Source organism: Schistocerca cancellata, chromosome 8, assembly GCF_023864275.1.
Source record: "Schistocerca cancellata isolate TAMUIC-IGC-003103 chromosome 8, iqSchCanc2.1, whole genome shotgun sequence".
NCBI classification, from domain to species: Eukaryota; Metazoa; Arthropoda; class Insecta; order Orthoptera; family Acrididae; genus Schistocerca; species Schistocerca cancellata.
In genome coordinates, this window is record NC_064633.1 from 281,572,452 (window position 1) to 281,594,715 (window position 22,264).

General features: G+C 40.9%; 1 protein-coding gene across 2 annotated transcripts in view; it reads right to left on the reverse strand.

Annotated features, from left to right (window-relative positions):
- LOC126095731 (mast/stem cell growth factor receptor kita-like) overlaps positions 1–22,264 on the reverse strand; it is a 296,078-nt gene that overhangs the window by 238,467 nt on the left and 35,347 nt on the right. For both annotated transcript variants that reach the window (XM_049910501.1, XM_049910500.1), the window contains exon 2: positions 18,547–18,668. In XM_049910501.1, the coding sequence (XP_049766458.1) occupies positions 18,547–18,668 (122 nt within the window). The remainder of the gene's footprint in view (positions 1–18,546; positions 18,669–22,264) is intronic.

Genomic DNA, 22,264 nt, shown 5'->3' on the forward strand with positions numbered 1-22,264 from the left:
TTTATTCCAATCATGTAAATGCTAAGCAGCATGATGAAATATGTTCCATGCTGTATTATGTGCTGCTACATGATACCAATACAAGATAACTGCATTCTTTCTCACCAATGTGAAGTATTAGTCTCTAGACACTACATCTACATACATATTTCTTCTCCAAGCATCAGCAAGGTGAAACTCATGTAAAATATATGTAAATACATAAGCTTCTGGAGCCAGTGGCTCCTCCTGGCAGAAGGATTGAAGGAAAAGGAAGAGGGATGAGGGAAAATAGCTGGTGGGATTTAGAAAATTTGGAGAGTTATGGAAAAACCACCCAGAACCGAGTAATCATTCACTTTCCTATTCCACTCACAAATGGAGCGAGGGATGACTGTCTATATACCTCTATATGAGCCATGATTTCTTATCTTGTCTTCGTGATCCATACGTGATATGTACATTAGTGGCAGTAGCACTGTTTTGCAGTCTGTCGCAAATGCTGGTTCTTTAAACCTTCTCGCTAGTGTTTTCTGGAAAGAACATCTTCTGCCATTCTGGGAGGCCCAGTTGAGTTCACATAGCATTTCTGTAATACACACATGTTGATCTAACATACCAGTAACCAGTAATAAGTATAGAACCTTGCCTCTGAATTGCTTCAATGACTTCCTTTAATGTGGGCTGGTGGGAATCCCAAACACTCAAGCTTTACCCAAGAATGGGTCACACAGACATTCTGTGAATGTTGTCCTTTATACACAAATCAAAACAGTTTTGCATCACCTCAGTTCCAAGAGTTCCAGAACCTGTGCAGAAAATTGGAATAGAAATCAACATAAACATCATCTCCGCCTTTTTATTACTCATGAAAACCACATATTGCATGTTGTACCACCATACAGCAAGACCTTCAGAGGTGGTGGCCCAGATTGCTGTACACACTGGTACCTCTAATACTCAGTAGGACGTCGCCTTGCATTGATGCATACCAATATTTGTCATGGCATACTATGTACAAGTTCATCAAGGTACTGTGGTCCAGATTGTCCCACTCCACAATAGTGATTCGGCGTAGATCCCTTAGAGAGGTTGGTGGGTCACATCGCCCATAAACAGCCCTTTTCAATCTAATCCAGACATTTTCGACAGGGTTCATGTCTGGAGAACATGCTGGCAAGGTATTTTATCCTTAAGGAAGTCATTCACAAGATGTGCATGATGGGGGTGGAACTGGCGTCCATGAAGACGAATGCCCCGCCAATATGCTGTTGATATGGTTGCACTATTGGTTGGAGGATGGCATTCCTGCATCAAACAGCTGTTATGGCGCCTTCCATGACCACCACCAGCGTACATCAACCCAACATAATGCCACCCCAAAACAGCAGCGAACCTCCACCTCGCTGCACTCGCTGGATAGTGTGTTTAAGGCATTCAGCCTGATAGGGTTGCTTCCAAACACGTCTCTGACAATTGTCTGGTTGAAGGCATATGGGACACTCATCAGTGAAGAGATTGTGATGCCAACATTCCGAAAATTACCTCGAGCAATTAAACAGAGAACCGACTTGTGGAGATAACATCTTAGACCTATTGATAACAAACGGACCCGAGCTTTTCAACTCTGTAAGCACAGAACAGGGAATCAGTGATCATAAGGCCATTGCAGCATCCCTGAATATGGAAGTAAATAGGATTATAAAAAAAGGGAGGAAGGTTTATCTGTTTAGCAAGAGTAATAGGAGGTAGATTTCAGACTACCTAACAGATCAAAACAAAAATTTCTGTTTCGACACTGACAATGTTGAGTGTTCATGGAAAAAGTTCAAGGCAATTGTAAAATGCGTTTTAGACAGATATGTGCCGAGTAAAACTGTGAGGGATGGAAAAAACCCACCGTGGTTCAACAACAAAGTTACCGTGGTTCAACAACAAAGTTAGAAAACGACTATGAAAGCAAAGAGAGCTTCACTGCAAGTTTAAACACAGCCAAAACCCCTCAGACAAACAGAAGCTAAACGATGTCAAAGGTAGTGTAAGAAGGGCTAGGCGTGAAGCGTTCAGTGAATTCGAAAGTAAAATACTTTGTACTGACTTGACAGAAAATCCTAGGAAGTTCTGGTCTTACATTAAATCAGTAAGTGGATCGAAACAGCATATCCAGACACTCTGGGATGATGATGGCATTGAAACAGACGATGACACACGTAAAGCTGAAATACTAAACACCGTTTTCCAAAGCTGTTTCACAGAGGAAGACCGCACTGCAGTTCCTTCTCTAAATCACCGCATGAACGAAAAAATAGCTGACATCAAAATAAGTGTCCAAGGAATAGAAAATCAACTGAAGTCACTCAACAGAGGAAAGTCCCCTGGACCTGATGGGATACCAATTTGATTCTACACAGAGTACATGAAAGAACTTGCCCCCCTTCTAACCGCCGTGTACCGCAAGTCTTTAGAGGAATGAAAGGTTCCAAATGACTGGAAAAGAGCACAGGTAGTCCCAGTTTTCAAGAAGAGTCATCGAGCAGATGCGCAAAACTATAGGCCTATATCTCTGACATTGATCTGTTTTACAGGTAGTCCCAGTTTCCAAGAAGGGTCGTCGAGCAGATGTGCAAAACTATAGGCCTATATCTCTGACATCGATCTGTTGTAGAATTTTAGAACATGTTTTTTGCTCTTGTATCATGTCATTTCTGGAAACCCAGAATCTACTCTGTCGGAATCAACATGGATTCCAGAAACAGCGATCGTGTGAGACCCAACTTGCTTTATTTGTTCATGAGACCCAGAAAATATTAGATACAGGCTCCCAAGTAGATGCCATTTTCCTTGACTTCCGGAAGGTGTTCGATACAGTTCCGCACTGTCACCTGATAAACAAACCAAAAGCTTATGGAATATCAGACCAGCTGTGTGGCTGGATTGAATAGTTTTTAGCAAACAGAACACAGTATGTTGTTCTCAATGGAGAGACGTCTATGTTAAAGTAACCTCTGGCATGCCACAGGGGAGTGTTATGGGACCATTGCTTTTCACGATATATATAAATGAGCTAGTAGATAGTGTCGGAAGTTCCATGCGGCTTTTCATGGATGATGCTGTAGTATACAGAGAAGTTGCAGCATTAGAAAATTGCAGCAAAATGCAGGAAGATCTGCAGTGGATAGGCACTTGGTGCAGGGAGTGGCAACTGACCCTTAACATAGACAAATGTAATGTATTGCGAATACATAGAAAGAAGGATCCTTTATTGTATGATTATATGATAGCAGAACAAACACTGGCAGCAGTTACTTCTGTAAAATATCTGGGAGTATGAGTATGGAACGATTTGAAGTGGAATGATCATATAAAATTAATTGTTGGTAAGGCAGGTGCCAGGTTGAGATTCATTGGGAGAGTCCTTAAAAAATGTAGTCCATCAACAAAGGAGGTGGCTTGCACAACACTCGTTCGACCTATACTTGAGTACTGCTCATCAGAGTGGGATCCGTACCAGGTCAGGTTGACGGAGGAGATAGAGAAGATCCAAAGAAGAGCGGAACGTTTCGTCACAGAGTTATTTGGTAAGCGTGATAGCATTACAGAGATGTTTAGCAAACTCAAGTGGCAGACTCTGCAAGAGAGGCGCTCTGCATTGTGGTGTAGCTTGCTGTCCAGGTTTCGAGAGGGTATGTTTCTGGAAGAGGTATCGAATATATTGCTTCCCCCTACTTATACCTCCCGAGGAGATCACGAATGTAAAATTAGAGAGATTCGAGCATGCGTGGAGGCTTTCCCGCAGTCGTTCTTCCCGCGAACCATACGCAACTGGAACAGGAAAGGGAGGTAATGACAGTGGCACGTAAAGTGTCGTCTGCCACACACCATTGGGTGGCTTGTGGAGTATAAATGTAGACGCAGATGTAGATGTTGTTGGGCCCTTCTGTACCACGCTGCATAGTGTTCTGGTTGCAAAGATGGACCTCGCCATGGACATCTAAAGTAAAATTGTGCATCTTGCAGCCTATTGCACACAGTTTGAGTAGTAACACGACATCCTGTGGCTGCACGAAAAGCATTATTCAAAATGGTGGCATTGCTCTCAGGGTTCCTCTGAGCCATAATCCATAGGTAGAGGTCATCCACTGCAGTAGTAGCCCTTGGGCAGCCTGAGCAAGGCATATCATCGACAGTTCCTGTCTCTCTGTATCTCCTCCACGTCCGAACAACATCACTTTGGTTCACTCCGAGACGCCTGGACACTTCCATTGTTGCGAGCCCTTCCTGGTACAAAGTAACAATGTGGATGCGATCGAACTGCAGTATTGACCATCTAGGCATGGCTGAACTACAGACAACATGAGCTGTATACCTCCTCCCTGGTGGAATGACTGGAATTGATTGGCTGTCGGACCCCCTCTGTCTAATAGGTGCTGCTCATGCATGGTTGTTTACATCGTTGGGTGGGTTTAGTAACAGCTCTGAACAGTCAAAGGGGGACTGTGTCTGTGATACAATACCCACAGTCAACATCTATCTTCAGGAGTTCTGGGACCCGAGATGTTACAATTTTTTTTTTTTTTTTATGTGTGTATATAGCTACATATTCTTAAATTTGTCTCAGTAACAAAAGTTGGCCACTCATCCTCCATGAAACTGACCTCATGAGTTTGTTCCATTTTATATTGCTTAGAAACATTATACCTAGATACTGGGTGTCCAGGAAGTAAGGATTAATTTGAATTTTATGACATTTTCTCATACGATGGTTATCAGCTGTGGTTTTTTCATGTTTGTTATCTGTGATCCTTCCCATCAGTAGCCTGACAGCTTTTATGTTGTGAACATTTTTAATGTTTATTTTTGTCATGGGGCAGATGACAATTAAGCAGCATATCCAAATGATATAAAGTTGTTGCAAAAACAGTGAAAGTCTCACAGCAACCATGTGTGAATTGCGTGTGACACTCGGGCGTAATGCTGCTCCAACCGAATCATCCATTTGGAAGTTGATCCAGAAGTTTGAGACCACCAGTTTTGTTTCAAAATTTAAGAAAACATTGCTGTTCAAACACGATGTCATGAATGACAAAGTGGCCGTAAGCCCCAGAAAATCAGTTCACCGATGAGCTCAACAATTGAATTTATCACCAAGTTCACTGTATGAAATCTTTTCAAAAGATCAAAAAATGCATGCTTACAAGGTTCAACTTACACAAGAGTTGAAGCCTGCAGACTATGGAAAGAGACATTGATTTGCTCAATGGGTCTCAGCTTGACAGGCGAAGAACAAGAACTTCACAAAAAGAACAATTTTCTCAGGTGAGGTGCACTTCCACATCAGTGGGTACATCAATAATCAGAACTGCAGAATTTGGGGTACCAAAAACCTGTGAGTGACTGTGGGAGATGAGATGCATCCTCAACACATGACTGTGTAGTGTGAGTTCTGGACAGGGGAATAATCAACCCGTACTTTTTTGAAAATGAGGGAGCTGCCGTCAGTTTGGTCAGCAACTGTTACCAAAACATGCTTTGTGGTTAGTTTTTACCCTCTTATTGTGAAAATGATGATTTTTGTTTTCAACAATATGGTTCCCCACACATCACACATCCTGTGAAATGATAGTTCTACTGAATGACAAGTTCCCTCAAAAAATTATCTCTTCACGTGGCAGCCAGGAATGGCCTACCAGATCAAGCAATCTTACGCCTTGTGACTTTTTTCTGTGGGGATTTGTGAAATCAAAAGTGTACATGAACAAACCACAAACAATACACCAATTGAAGGAAGAAATTAAAAGAGTTATTAATGGTGTCCCATCAGGTGTTTGTGAATGCATCATCGAGAACTTCAATGAATGCAATGCTCACAGCCACATGGCCTCGGGTATTCATATAGAGGATGTAATTTTTCATACATAAATGGGAGAAGTTATTTAATGTAAAAAATATATTTTCAATACATTTTGTATTTTCTATAGCACTTTGATATTCATACCTACCTCCTGGACACTCTCTACTTAACTGAGGTGACTGTGTCAAGCAGCACACTGTTAATACTGCATTTAAGTATCACAGGAATGTTTTTCCTACTCTCTTACATTAACTTATATTTTCCACATTTGGAGTAATCTGCCTTTCGTTACACCAAATAGAAATTGTACAGTCACAGATTGCTGCTCACCCTATCTGTCAAATCATTCATGTGTATGGAGAACGAGAGCAGTCCTATCAAACTTTTCTTGGGCACTCCTAACTTTTATCTCTGATGAACACTCACTGTTGAGGACAATTTAATGGGTTCTATTACTCAGAAAGTCTTACAGTTTTGATAACTGAACTGAGGTAAGTAAAAATAATAACACTGCTGTATGCATAATGAATCACTAGTAGACACTATGTTTTGTTGTTCTAGACTTAATGGCACATCACATCATGGTCATTATCCCTGAATTTTTAATCTTTGTTCCACGCATTTTTACTGGTCATTCTACAGAGTGTCCCACATAAAACTGCTATACCTCATGCCCCAGATTCAAGTAACAATGAACTAACTAAAAAGAATAGATACCAGTAATGTTAAAAAACATGTAGTTACATGTCTATAGGAAACGTTGGAAGTAGTGGTCATGAGCTCCCAGGCATCACTGGTATCGTGGGATGATGTTCCCTGCAACATGCTGTAATTCTGCAGGCATCGTATTGTTAATTTCTCTAGTAATGTTCCATTTAAGATTGTCTACTGCACTAGGATTCTCAGCATACAATTAGCTTTTTAGTGTACCCCATAAATTAAATTCACATTATGATAAGTCTGGTGACTTTGAGGGCCAGTGGTCTCCACTGACTAATCTGTCTTCAGGAAACACATTGGTGAAGTGGGCCATATTTTGGATGGAAGTGCAAGCAGTTGCTCCATCTTATTGGAGCACGTTAGATAGCTTCTCTGCATCTGTTAACTGTGTGTATATACATTCATAGTTCTCTAGATATCTAGCATGGTTTAAAGTGTAATTAAAAAATATGGGGCCAATAAACTAGCTCTGCAGATGACGAAGAAATTGAAGAAATGTATGATGAGATAAAAGAAATTATTCAGGTAGTGAAGGGAGACGAAAATTTAATAGTCATGGGTGACTGGAATTCGACAATATGAAAAGGGAGAGAAGGAAACATAGTAGGTGAATATGGATTGGGGCTAAGAAATGAAAGAGGAAGCTGTCTGTTAGAATTTTGCACAGAGCGTAACTTAATCATAGCTAACACTTGGTTCAAGAATCATAAAAGAAGGTTGTATACATGGAAGAATCCTGGAGATACTAAAAGGTATCAGATAGATTATATAATGGTAAGACAGAGATTTAGGAACCACGTCTTAAATTGTAGGACATTTCCAGGGGCAGATGTGGACTCTGACCACAATCTATTGGTTATGAACTGTAGATCAAAACTGAAGAAATTGCAAAAAGATGGGAATTTAAGGAGATGGGACCTGGATAAACTGACTACACCAGAGGTTGTACAGAGTTTCAGGGACAGCATAAGGGAACAATTGACAGGAATGGAGGAAAGAAATACAGTAGAAGACGAATGGGTAGCTCTGAGGGATGAATTAGTGAAGGCAGCAGCGGATCAAGTAGGTAAAAAGACGAGGGCTAGTAGAAATCCTTGGGTAACAGAAGAAATATTGAATTTAACTGATGAAAGGAGAAAATACACTCCTGGAAATTGAAATAAGAACACCGTGAATTCATTGTCCCAGGAAGGGGAAACTTTATTGACACATTCCTGGGGTCAGATACATCACATGATCACACTGACAGAACCACAGGCACATAGACACAGGCAACAGAGCATGCACAATGTCGGCACTAGTACAGTGTATATCCACCTTTCGCAGCAATGCAAGCTGCTATTCTCCCATGGAGACGATCGTAGAGATGCTGGATGTAGTCCTGGGGAACGGCTTGCCATGCCATTTCCACCTGGCGCCTCAGTTGGACCAGCGTTCGTGCTGGACGTGCAGACCGCGTGAGACGACGCTTCATCCAGTCCCAAACATGCTCAATGGGGGACAGATCCGGAGATCTTGCTGGCCAGGGTAGTTGACTTACACCTTCTAGAGCACGTTGGGTGGCACGGGATACATGCGGACGTGCATTGTCCTGTTGGAACAGCAAGTTCCCTTGCCGGTCTAGGAATGGTAGAACGATGGGTTCGATGACGGTTTGGATGTACCGTGCACTATTCAGTGTCCCCTCGACGATCACCAGTGGTGTACGGCAAGTGTAGGAGATCGCTCCCCACACGTAGGATCCTACGGTCTTGGCGTGCATCCGTGCGTCGCTGCGGTCCGGTCCCAGGTCGACGGGCACGTGCACCTTCCGCCTACCACTGGCGACAACATCGATGTACTGTGGAGACCTCACGCCCCACGTGTTGAGCAATTCGGCGGTACGTCCGCCCGGCCTCCCGCATGCCCACTATACACCCTCGCTCAAAGTCCGTCAACTGCACATACGGTTCACGTCCACACTGTCGCGGCATGCTACCAGTGTTAAAGACTGCGATGGAGCTCCGTATGCCACGTCAAACTGGCTGACACTGACGGCGGCAGTGCACAAATGCTGCGCAGCTAGCGCCATTCGACGGCCAACACCGCGGTTCCTGGTGTGTCCGCTGTGCCGTGCGTGTGATCATTGCTTGTACCGCCCTCTCGCAGTGTCCGGAGCAAGTATGGTGGGTCTGACACACCAGTGTCAATGTGTTCTTTTTTCCATTTCCAGGAGTGTATAAAAATCCAGTAAATGAAGCAGGCAAAAAGGAATACAAACGTCTCAAAAATGAGATCGAAAGGAAGTGCAAAATGGCTAAGCAGGCATGGCTAGAGGACAAATGTAAGGATGTAGAGGCTTGTCTCACCAGGGGTAAGATAGATACTGCCTACAGGAAAATTAAAGAGACCTTTGGAGAAAAGAGAACCACTTGTATGAATATCAAGAGCTCAGATGGAAACCCAGTTCTAAGCAAAGAGGGGAATGCAGAAAGGTGGAAGGAGTACATAGAGGGTCTATACAAGGGAGATGTACTTGAGGACAATATTATGGAAATGGAAGAGGATGTAGATGAAGATGAAATGGGAGATATGATACTGCGTGAAGAGTTTGACAGAGCACTGAAAGACCTGAGTTGATACAAGCCCCGGGAGTAGACAACATTCCATTGGAACTACTGACGGCCTTTGGAGAGCAAGTCCTGACAAAACTCTACCATCAGGTGAGCAAGATGTATGAGACAGGCGAAATACCCTCAGACTTCAAGAAGAATATAATAATTCCAATCCCAAAGAAAGCAGGTGTTGACAGATGTGAAAATTACCGAACTATCAGATTAATAAGTCACAGCTGCAAAATACTAATGCGAATTCTTTACAGACAAATGGAAAAACTGGTAGAAGCCGACCTCGGCGAAGATCAGTTTGGATTCCGTAGAAATATTGGAACACGTGAGGCAATACTGACCCTACTACTTATCTTAGAAGCTAGATTAAGGAAAGGCAAACCTACATTTCTAGCATTTATAGACTTAGAGAAAGCTTTTGACAATGTTGACTGGAATACTCTCTTTCAAATTCTTAAGGCAGCAGGGGTAAAATACAGGGAGCAAAAAGCTATTTACAATTTGTACAGAAACCAGATGGCAGTTATAAGAGTCGAGAGGCATGAAAGGGAAGCAGTGGTTGGGAAGGGAGTGAGACAGGGTTGTAGCCTATCCCAGATGTTATTCAATCTGTATATTGAGCAAGCAGTAAAGGGAACAAAAGAAAAATTCGGAGTAGGTATTAAAGTCCATGGAGATGAAATAAAAACTTTGAGGTTCACCGATGACATTGTAATTCTGTCAGAGACAGCAAAGGACTTGGAAGAGCAGTTGAACGGAATCGACAGTGTCTTGAAAGGAGGATATAAGATGAACATCAACAAAAGCAAAACGAGGATAATGGAATGTAGTCGAATTAAGTCAGGTGATGCTGAGGGAATTAGATTAGGAAATGAAACCCTTAAAGTAGTAAAGGAGTTTTGTTATTTGGGGAGCAAAATAACTGATGATGGTTGAAGTAGAGATGGTATAAAATGTAGACTGGCAATGGCAAGGAAAGCGTTTCAGAAGAACAGAAATTTGTTAACATCGAGTATAGATTTAAGTGTCAGGAAGTCGTTTCTGAAAGTATTTGTATGGAGTGTAGCCATGTATGGAAGTGAAACATGGACAATAAATAGTTTAGACAAGAAGAGAATAGAAGCTTTCGAAATGTGGTGCTACATAAGAATGCTGAAGATTAGGTGGGTAGATCATGTAACTAATGAGGAGGTATTGAATAGGATTGGGGAGAAGAGAAGTTTGTGGCACAACTTGACTAGAAGAAGGGATTGGTTGGTAGGACATGTCCTGAAGCATCAAGGGATCACAAATTTAGCATTGTGGGGCAACGTGGTGGGTAAAAATCGTAGAGGGAGACCAAGAGATGAATACACTAAGCAGATTCAGAAGGATGTAGGTTGCAGTAGGTACTGGGAGATGAAGGAGCTTGAACAGGATAGATTAGCATGGAGAGCTGCATCAAACCAGTCTCAGGACTGAAGACCACAACAACAACAACAATGCGCACACCATAAACAGTATACCCGACAGCTATCTTCTCTAAGCAGAGGGGTTCCTCATGCAGAATACATGGGTTGTCCTGCGTCCAGTGTATGCAATTCTGGAAGATTACATAACCTGACAAATGAAACTGGGCCTTATCTGACGTGAAGTAAAACAAGGGTCCAAGTAACGGTTAGCAGTTGATGTTAGCAACCAGTTACAATAGTGAACTCTTTTTCACTAATTCTCAAATTTAAATTTCAACTCATGCACCACACTCTCATCTTTTAGTGCATGATGATATGATGTACGAGATACACCAACCTGCTGTGATTACCTCTTTACCAACTTTTAGGGACTTCTTATAATGTCCACGCAAATTCTTTCTGTAATTTCAGGGGTCCTCAATGTCAGTTGCCTATTCCTCTGCACATTTTGAACAGATCGTACAGCCCTCCATTTCTTGTATTGATATTTTACTGCTGGCTACCAGGATACTTGAAACATTTCTTGATAAAGCCTCTCTTTATGTATCACTCCACAATATCAATTTCCTGCTCTAATGCAAACTGCTCCATTTCTGTAAAAACTTAACATTTCTGTATCAACTCAGTAATGTGAGCTTCTCACAACAGGTGAAGCACGACACTTAACTTTCCAATAAAATGCAGTGTAACCAACTTTCGAGACAGTGTTGCCACTTCACGAGCAATTCAATTAGAGATGATTAACCAGCACATGAGGCTTATTGGATGTATGTGGGACACCCCGTAAAATGGTCATAGCTTGTCTACTTAACATCAATTCACTAAGATTTTTTGTTAGCAAAATGGGAACACTGAAACTGAGTGCACCTGCACTTCCTCCTTCCACAGCAGTATTGTGATTTCTGTGTCAAAATGCACTATGGCTTTCACTGGTCATTTGTAAAGTTGTGACATTAAGTAAAGATCATATTACAACAATATGAAGTGGATAGATAGCTACTCACTACACACAACCAGCACACACACACACACACACACACACACACACACACACACACACACATTCACATGTGTGTAGCTCACTTACATACACATGCTCACTGTCATCTTCGCACGCTAAGGTTCAACTGTGATTGCATCTGAGGTGAGCAATGATCTCAGCAGGTGTGGGTAGTATTGGAACAGAAGAGACTGAGAGGTGAGGCAGTGGATTAGGAATGGGGAAGATACTGGTGCTGCCTCTGGGAGTGTGGTAGAAATTGGATAGTAGGCTGCTAGGCGTGACATCGAGAATCTGTGCTGGTAGGATGTAAAGGAGGGGGGGAGGGGGTGAGAAGAGAGAAGCAGAGAAGAGGAAATGACTATTTAAATGCAATGGCAGGGTAGAAGGCACCTGTAGGGCTGGAGTGGGAGCAAGCAAGGGAATAGAGGCAAGTGAAGGACCTTAACTATCAAATGTTGAGGCTAGGAGCATTAGGGGAATGAAGAATAGATGCAGGGAGAGTTCACTGCACAACTCAAAAATCTGGTATTGGTGTGTAGAATCAGGATTGCTAGAAGTCTCCCCAAGTGAAATTGTCTGGTATTTCTCTGATTTCCAGACAGGTTTTAGGATTTTTTCCTGTCAAATTTTGAGATCTCAAGGGTAAGTTAAGGCATAAGTTGACACTCTGTCTTTCCTGCTAAGGTACAAGAAACGATAGTGCAAACAAGCAAATATCTCAAATAAATTGCGAGCAGGTAGTGTTTCCTTATGTGAGCAAAAATCGTAAGTACTAACATCAACATTTTTTGTAATGAACTATTTTTAGATAGAGAAAGCAAGCCAAATGGTATATGTGTTTCATTAAGATTATTTATGTTATTTTATTTCAAGAAAATGAGCACATTTGATGACAAAAATATGCATTTCCTTGGAGTCACAAAAGAGGATTTAAAATACCTTCACTGATTTCAGAAGTAACCTCAATTTAAAAAAAAATAGGCCTCTTGAAAGAAGTGTAGAAGGAGGGGAAGAACTGTGTAAACTAACACTATAGGTGACTGCCAATAAAATGTTGGTTCTACTATATTTATTATTGTCGGTTATTACCCATTGTGTTATATCTATTATTTTACAGGTATTTGAGAAAAATATGAGTACATAGTGTATGAACCGCCAGCAACTGACAATTTTCTTCTCCTTATCATCCATACATTCTAACATATAAACTACTTTTGAAGTGCCAAAATGTACTGGAACAAATAAAATGTCTATAAAACGCCACACTGCACAATGTGCTTGCAGTGAAACAGTCGCAATTCCTGAAATACATCACCCATGGGCTCTGGCCTGTTGAGGAGCACTGCAGTCCTGGGTCCAAGGATAAACCACAAAAATCCACTGCATTATGTCACACACAAACAGATCTGGCCTGCAGGCAGATTGGTGATAACAGATCCAATGGGCAGGGCCTGCACATTAATGGGAACCGAATGGCTTCAGATCGGCAGGCCCGATCCATTACAGATACCTGCAGAAACGGGCTGTGATTTTCACCCATCGCGGAAGTCCACTCATGGATTGTTGAATTATCCTTTGAGAAAAGCTATTTCGAATAATGCTGTTTCCAAGAGGTCATACGAAGATGCCACAACCATACTCCAATTGCTAGACCTCAGATGCTAAACTGATTTATTTAAACAAAGCTGTAAGATTCATTTTCTTTCTAAGATCTACTGCTACATTTTGTTCATTACTTTTCTTCCTTGTAAGACTTGTTTGTCGTGTGTCATACCCGCCAGTCCACCACACTGGGTTTAGTTGCTTTGAAGACATAAGTTTTTATATTCTGCTGCTGCACCTTAAGGTAAAAAAATTGCACACCATTGTACAGATTGAAGCAAAAATGCCACACTTGGATGTCACCATGTGATTCCTCATCCCAAATCAAGACAAAAGTGTATCCAGCAAGACACACATGCCACCAATCAGTTTAACAGAAATGTGATTTTAAAAAATGATGATCTGGCAATGCTGTAACTGCCTGCAGTGTGATCAAGAACAGGTAGCATGAACTCACCGCTGTGCTGGAGCTATCCCATCAGCTCAATGAAACGAGGTAATGCCATTGGGAACGGATATGCTGACTCACTGATGTTTGAGTCACATTCATGCCAAACATTTTCTTTCAGTTAAAGCATCAAGTTGTATCCAATTTACACCTGCACAATGTGGTGTCTTGTGCATTTCTTTCTGTTAGTATTAAATTTACCTACTAAGGAGACTGAATACACTACAATAGTCCATCCTCTTTTAGAATACTGCTGTGCGGTGTGGGATCCTTACCAGATAGGACTGATGGAGTACATCAAAAAAGTTCAAAGAAAGGCAGCATGTTTTGTATTGTTGCAAAATATGGGAGAGAGTGTCACAGAAATGATAAAGGATTTGGGCTGGAAATCATTAAAAGAAAGGTGTTTTTCGTTGTGACGGAATCTTCTCATGAAATTCCAATCACCAACTTTCTTCTCCGAATGCGAAAATATTTTGTTGACACCAACCTACATAGGGACGAATGATCACCACAATAAAATAATAGAAATCAGAGCTCGTATGGAAAGTTATAGGTGTTCATTCTTTCTGTGCACTGTACAATATTGGAATAATAGAGAATTGTGAAGGTGGTTTGATGAACCCTCTGCCAGGCACTTAAATGTGATTTGCAGAGTATCCATGTAGATGTAGATGCAGGTTTAAACATCAAGACATAATACGAACTTCTGTCAGACAGAAATGACCACTTTGTTTCATCCATGACAGAAGTAAAGTCAATAGAAAATAACAGTGGATATATAGTAACATCATCTGTATCCAATGAGGTAAAAAAAAACACAATAGGTAGGCTACACTAATTTCATTCTGTATGTTTGATACCCACACTTATATTCACAGATTCATAGATATGGTACATACATGTACGGGCAACATTCACTTTAGAGAAGGTGTTTAAAGCAATCACCTATGATTTTCAAACACTTCACCACCCGCTGGAGCATACTTTGCAGGGCCCTATGCAACATACCAGCTTCTATCATTACTGAAGATTACGTTCTGTACATCCGTGAGTGGATTACTATAAACTTGTTTCTTTAAGTGTCACCACTAACAAAAATGTATTGGATTAGGATATGGGGAACATGTAGGCCAAAACACTGGGTCTGCATGACCAATCCATTTCCCTGTAAATGCTTCACTTAAATAGTAACACACATTCATTCCAACGTGTGACAGTACACTTTCATGCTGAAACAACAGCTGTTGCTGAACACCAAGTGGAACATTTTCTAATGCTCAGACAAAGTATTGCACAGATATGTTCAATACAAGAGCGCATTCGACTTGTCCGGTGATAGGTAAGGGGCCAAAAGCACTTCTCCCAGGCCGAAGTGTGCTGAAAAGCTATGTCCATGAGTGAAATGTGGGTTGTGTTCTGACTAACAATGGCTGTTGTGAAGGTTGGGTTGGGTTGTTTGGGGGAAGAGACCAAGTTGCGAGGCCATCAATCTCATCGGATTAGGGAAGGACAGGGAAGGAAGTCGGCCGTGCCCTTTCAAAGGAACCATCCTGGCATTTGCCTGGACCGATTTAGGGAAATGATGGAAAACCTAAATCAGGATGGCCGGATGTGGGATTGAATTGTCGTCCTCCTGAATTCAAGTCCAGTGTCTAACCACTGCGCCACCTTGCTCTGTGTTGTGGAGGTTGAAAATACCTTCACGAGTGAAGCTAGTTTCTTCGATCCATACCACATTATTTATAAAATGTTCATTATCTTCCACTTGATGCAAAAGCCATTCATAAACCTGTACTTGTCGAATATGGTCTTCAGGTTGGTGGTGTTGAGTTAATGTATAATGATATGGATGTAGTTCTTCATCACGCAATACTTAAAAAACCGTCGTTGAGATATCTGCCACTGCCATGCAGTATCACTGGTACTTTGCTGAGGTGATTGGCCGACAGTTTCAAGAATTGCATCCTTTGTTTGTGGAGTATGTCTAGTTCTTGGATAACCTTTGTCGATTACTTGTGGATGTAGATTACCAGTTTCCTGACGCTGCTCCGGGCAACAAAAAATATTCTTATCGGGATGGTGCCTTTGTGGGTTCTGTGCAGCATACGCACAAGTATCAGCAGCAGCTTGGTTATCGGATGCACCCAGCACCAAAAGTATATTGACATATTCAGCTTTTGTGAACTCCATCAGGATGCCACCCTGCATGAACTTGACATGACCAGTTATGGTTGCGCACTACACGGTTAGTAGACATGTGCATGCAGTTTAATGGATTCCACTGTCATGGGATAGGCTATTGTCATGTGACAAAATGATGTCTTGCTTATAAACGATGAAAACTAGATAACAGACATCTAAAAAATACAAAACGAACCTGATGATGATTCAAACCATAGCTGGATGTGAGTTTGATGTTCCAGCAGTCTACTTAGTGAGTTACAACAGTTGATGTAGTAGTGCGGGGTGACACATGTTCCTATGTTCCTCTGTACATTCCAATGCACCACATGATGTGTCAGTGTTCCCAGTGTTTTCAAAATGCACCTGATATTATTTTTCTAGATAAACTTTGGTGTTGATTCTGGATGAGGACTTGCATGCGATGCACCAAGCATGGCATTTTTTCTTCACCCTGTATATGCCACACATAGCAGATTTTATGCCATACCCTTGGCTGCAACATTTTGCTCAGATCTAGTTTCTCTAGTCCTATAGATTCAGTTATTTGACATTCAGATCCTAGTGTAGACTGATCTCTGATCTGGGAAAATAAAGTAAATGTTTAGAACATCTTTACCTCTGAAGGGCTTCCAGAATCACCTTTCATTACTTTAACAATAATATGAAAAAGATAGATTGCTACTCACCGTACAGAGGACACACTGACTCGCAGATAGGCAGAACAAGAAGACTGCTACACATTTAAGCTTTTGGCCAAAAGGCATTCTTCTGAAGTCAAAAATACACACATACATTCACACTAACGCAACTCAAACACGCATGACCACTGTCTCCAGCAACAGTGGCCAGACACAGTGGTCATGTGTGTGTGTGTGTGTGTGTGTGTGAGAGAGAGAGAGAGAGAGAGAGAGAGAGAGTTGTGCTCTTGTGAATGTGTGTTTTCTACTTCAGAAAAAGGCTTTTGGCTGAAAGCTTAAATGTATAGCGGTCTTTTTGTTGTGCCTGTCTGCAATTCAGCATCTCCTCCATGGTGAGTAGCAATATATCCTTTTTGTAATATGGTTGTTATTCCACTCTGGACTTTAATGTGGGAGAAGACTTAACTTACTGGTTTTGCTACTTTTTTCCATTTTCCTTATCCATTTTAATTTTTTCTTATTTGTTTCCTTCTTTTCTATGGAGTATATTCCATCAGATCTCAATAAGATTTCAAAGTGGTGCAACAACTGGTAACTTGTTTTAAATGTTCAGATATGTAAAACTGTGCACCTCACAAAAAGAAAAAAATGTGATATCCTATGACTATAGAATCAATTAGTCACAGTCAGAATCAGCCAACTCACACAAATACCTGAATGTAACGCTTTGTCCGGATATGAAACAGAATGATCACTTAGGCCTAATTACAAAGTTTCAAAAATCAGCTTTAAATGATGACTCTAGAAATATATGATACTCACCAATGCTTCGCCCAGATTAATTACAGCCTCCACGAGATGTGGTTAAACAATCATTCTTCACACATTCCATATGTGAATGGAATGGGAATAAACCCTAATAACTAATGGGACATACCCTCTGCCATGCACTTGACAGTAGTTAGCAGAGTATAGATGTTTATGTACATCAGAGAGAGACAGCAATATTGTTCTCAGAGAGCAGGGCATTGCTCGTGGCAAAATTAACTGAAACGCTCCTACGTAACATTGTATGAAGAGACTTACATGTTCGAAGAAAAACATAGTAAAGGTAAAATAAATTCTATGTTATTAATGAAACTACATTTTTATGTTCCCAAAATCCTGCCCACAGAAGACCAGAAGTAGGAGAAATTGTTTAATAAGAGTTCCTCGCCAATAAAAAGAAGCGACACAATCAGTAAATTGTAAAAGTATTTAATCTGGGACTCGAGGCATATACAAAAATTAGTCCAAATCAGATACCGGTAATCAAAACATAAACTAGAGGAAAAAGGAAGCGTTTTTATAATATGGAAGCAAACAATGAACAACAGTTAAGGAACGGTAGTACTACACTGCGGCAGTTACACGAACTTCTCAATAGTTCCAACACCGAATGTAGGTCAACGTATCTGAAGACACTGAAGACATTTTTATAAACGTTGAAACCGCGGTAATGGGTTTAAATAAACCTTCCATTCTGCCAGTGATTGGCTGTTTATTATTTCTACAAGAAGGTGCGTCAGCACTTGTCTAAACATATTGCCTCTTTAGTACCGTAATTAAAATGTTAACTCTGGTTGTTCGTTTTTGAGCAGCTCTCTTGGACAGCGAGGAAGGAGAACAGACAGTTGAACTGCAACGTTCCAATACATCATTTGTATACGGACACCTCCTTTCTCATCATTTCACTGTAGATTAGCTTCCTCCGTAGAAAAACATCTTTTTGCCATTCCCGAAATGTTCTAAACACAGGATGGAGAAAGAAAACTTCTTCACTAGCATACATTTAGCACCTTTTCTCTTGCGCTTCTTCTGTATGTCATTACTTGTAGATTGTCGACATATTTTCAGACGCGAATGTATGAGCCAGGGCATCTTTAGCATATAGAGTTTGTAATCTGAATTACATATATATGCACAGTTTGAGTCGCCCAAGGTCTGGAAGTAAGCAACCAATACGTTGTCTTCATTCATAATAATGATGTGTACTATCAAAGTCTTTATTTTTCACTGTACCTTTGATCCGCTGTATTCAGGATATTCCCATTTCAAGTCACCTTCTCCTTCGCACACAACGGTAATTGTTTCTCCTTTTTGCACAACTGTTTCATCTTTCGGTGATGTTATTCTCGGTCCGTCTGCAACAATCAAAAACAATTTATTGTAAAATCACAAGGTTGTTTCTTTGCATAAGGTCAAAATATTATATTACTACAATTACAGTTTGCTTACGACGTCCTGTCAGTGTTTTCAGTGGGCTGCTGGAAGCAGAGGAAGGAAGTTCAGGGTACTATGCTCACAACGTAACTTCATCATGTTAAGTGGTGGTAAGCAGCTCTGGCACTACACATGCAAGGGCGCTCATATGATAATTTGCAGGGGGGGGGGGGGAGCTATATTCTGGGGATATGGTCAATTTTTTATGTTTTGGTAGTGGATGGTGACTTGTAAAGGGCCATACAAATTTTCAGATACAACTATGTTAAAAACTGACGTTTAAATCGTTTTCTTGAAAGAAAAACAACTGAATACATTATTTTTTTCATTTCTTGAGAGAGAGGGGAGAGCCACGCCCCTTGGCCATAAGTATAGGCGCCCTTGTACACCTGTGGTTACTGTTACTATTTACAATAAAGTCTGTTTAGACGGCATGACAGTCATTCCGTAATTGTACCGGTACTGTTTAGTTAGATTGCAATTGTTGGCAGCGGTCAGACACCAAATATTCGTGGCTCCAAGCCCAGCGTCATCTATGGGCTTCAGCGGATGCGGAATCAGGGAGCCCTCGTTCAAGACGTGAACAAACTATATGAACAATGTTATTATTCGGTTGAGTGTTGTGAAATTGTTGTGACGTTTTTCGAATTTTCTCACGTGTTTATTAGCTATTGTTAGATATGAAATCTGCTGCCATTAAAGATGAAAAACGACTCAAAATCAAACTGGACAAACAACACAGTGAAATTTCATTAAAACCTCTCTAGGCCTATAGTTCCATTGTCATTTAAAATGAAGCATTAAAATAACGAACATTTCAGCCATACCTCAGTGGTTTGACTCCTTGTAAGAAAGATGAATATAGGATTGCCACCCGCCCCAATATATCAGGACTGTCACCGTTATAGACCTTCTTGTCCCAACAAGACCCAATTTGGCCCGACTTTGCAAAATAGTGTTACGAGCTTGGTTCAAGAACTGAAGTAACGCTATCTGTTAGCGCAACATGTAAATGCCGCCTAAGTTAGTAGTTCCCCGCCCCTTATCCCTTAGACCTAGCGCCATCATTCGAACAATTACCAGACTTCTCCAGTAGTAGGGGACTGGAAATATTTAATAAGCGCTACGCAGGAGAATCAGGTAGCTTCCATTTGAATAACGATCTAATTAGACAATTGTTTCTAAACGTGACACAAACAGCGAGTGCAAGTTATAAGTTGGAGTCACGAACGATGGCGGTCAAGTTTAGGTTTGTTCTGCGCACCTACGTCACGTATTCTCCGAAAGCCAATGAGCGTTTGCTCTGCTGTGAATGTCGTAGCTAATGCGAGCATTAAACGTGATCATAGCGAGTTGTTTAGTGATTTTCGATTCCATTTGTTGCGAGTTGTTCTCGCTGATTGTGGTGGTAAGCGATAAATTCTGCATAAGCAAGCGAGAGACAATTTGCAGAATACACGCTTTCTTAGCGGAAAGCACGCGTATGTGAGTAATGTAACTGTCGCTTGGAATCGTCAACAATACGATCCCCGTCCGTGACTCGACATGCGCGAGCCGCCATCGTCCGTGGATCGGACTATAGCAATGTTTGAAGTGTTTACTGCGGATATAGAGGGCATGAAGTAGGATGGAAAGAGAAAGTGTCACTTTTCGATGATTACACGAAGGAGCGGTCTTCTGTCAAGAAAGAACTTACGGATCAGGAAGCGTTGTGTGAGATTTTTAGCTATTTCATCTCGGTAAATCACAGAGGTAAGACAAATGCGAGGTATCACATTTTTTTGAAGAATAATACAAATAGATTCGCGGTAGCATCGACATCAAAGCCAATCTCTACATTCATGATTAAAGAAGATACCTAGGAAGAATTGCTCGTCACTGCTACAGAACTAACAACAGCTCATAAAGTTGTCAAGATCATTAGGTCTTCAGTTCGCTTGACTGTACTGTAAAACTAAATGTCGTAATGTGTCCTGACCCCAAAGTCACCACAAAGCAGTCTACCTCCGGGACCAAAGCTGCAGCGATTATTAAATATATTCTCACACCACGCTCAGTGTCAAAATGCTCAAAACAATTGCAAGAAGTTTCATTGTATATAAGAACCTTCAACATCGCAGCGCATCAGGAATCGTTGGTTAATATGTTAAAAAACTAAAAACCCGCCTCGATTGCGAAAAAAGCACCTAGCGTTAAGTGTTAACCCAGGTTTCGGCATAGATAACTACACCTTCTTCAGAACGACAATAAAACCCACAAGTGCCTAAGAAGCCCTTTGTCAATGATTAAAAGAACACCATCGCTATACATTTATAAAATAAAAGGAAAACCCAAACAGTACATATGTACAAAGTCAAAACCACTACACCATTAAGTTAAGTAGTGGTTTTGACTTTGTACATATGTACTGTATCTCTCCCCCTTTGACGCTTTTTAATTTAAATCCAGAAAACATCTCAATCTAAGTGAAAGTTGTGGACGCGTAACTCGCCATCCGTACCCTGTTCGCACTGAACTACTAACATGTTTTTAAATCGCTGCTAGTAAATTATCGGGATGTCTAATCGGATGGTTATTTAATAGTACAGATTAAGGTTCGAAAGAAATTGTTCGTAGCCTTAGTAAATTTAACATTATTTTACCAAGTGCTAAGAAAATAGAAGAAATAGTTTTGAACACTTCTTTTGTGAGAATGGTAGGAAGTAGCGTGCTGGATAAAGCACTTAACTGGAAATCAACATAATAAAATATCGGCCCTTTATTATAATTTTCCATTTTTATTGTTTAGTAAACTTAAAGAGAGAGGAAAAATACAGAAGACAGAAGCATTGACAGCAATAAGAAGGATGAAGGTGGGAAACCTGGATCTCACGACAGGGGATTCTCAGTATCAAAAACTAACTCAAAGCCCTGGTGCTGGCGCCCTGTCTTCTAATGATTGATTGTGTTCGTAATTCGTCCAACTTTAGCACTTCAAAAGATATTTTTGTGATAGGGTTTGGAGGAAAACATAAACTGATAGGGAGTTACGTTCAATAGCATATCTAGAGTCCATGATAGAATTGTTCTTCTATAATTTTCCTTCTCTTTCCAAAGGCAATCTGTGATATAGCGCTTTTTTTTCTTTTTTTACAGGTTTAGAATTGGAACCAGGTACGGATTCTTCATTGGACGACTGCTGCGAAAATGTTATTGGTCGATATTTTGATCGAGCATAAGTTTCGTCGATCGAACGGAAGAAAGAGCTGGTGGAAAGTCGTTGGATCTGTGCTGTGTATTATAACCTTATTCTTACCTCCATGATTATAACCTTGTGAAAGATACCACGCATTTAAAGCGAAAATACAGTTATTCCTGGTTGGAAACTTACTCGCCATGGCTGGCATAGTCTTGGTACAAAAAAGGAACTTTTGCAAATACTGTACTTGTTTCCTCAGAAACCGAATTCTGTTAGGGGCCTTTTGGGATCTTATATCGCAAAGCCATTCTGTAAGTTCAAAGACGTGTATGAGCAGTT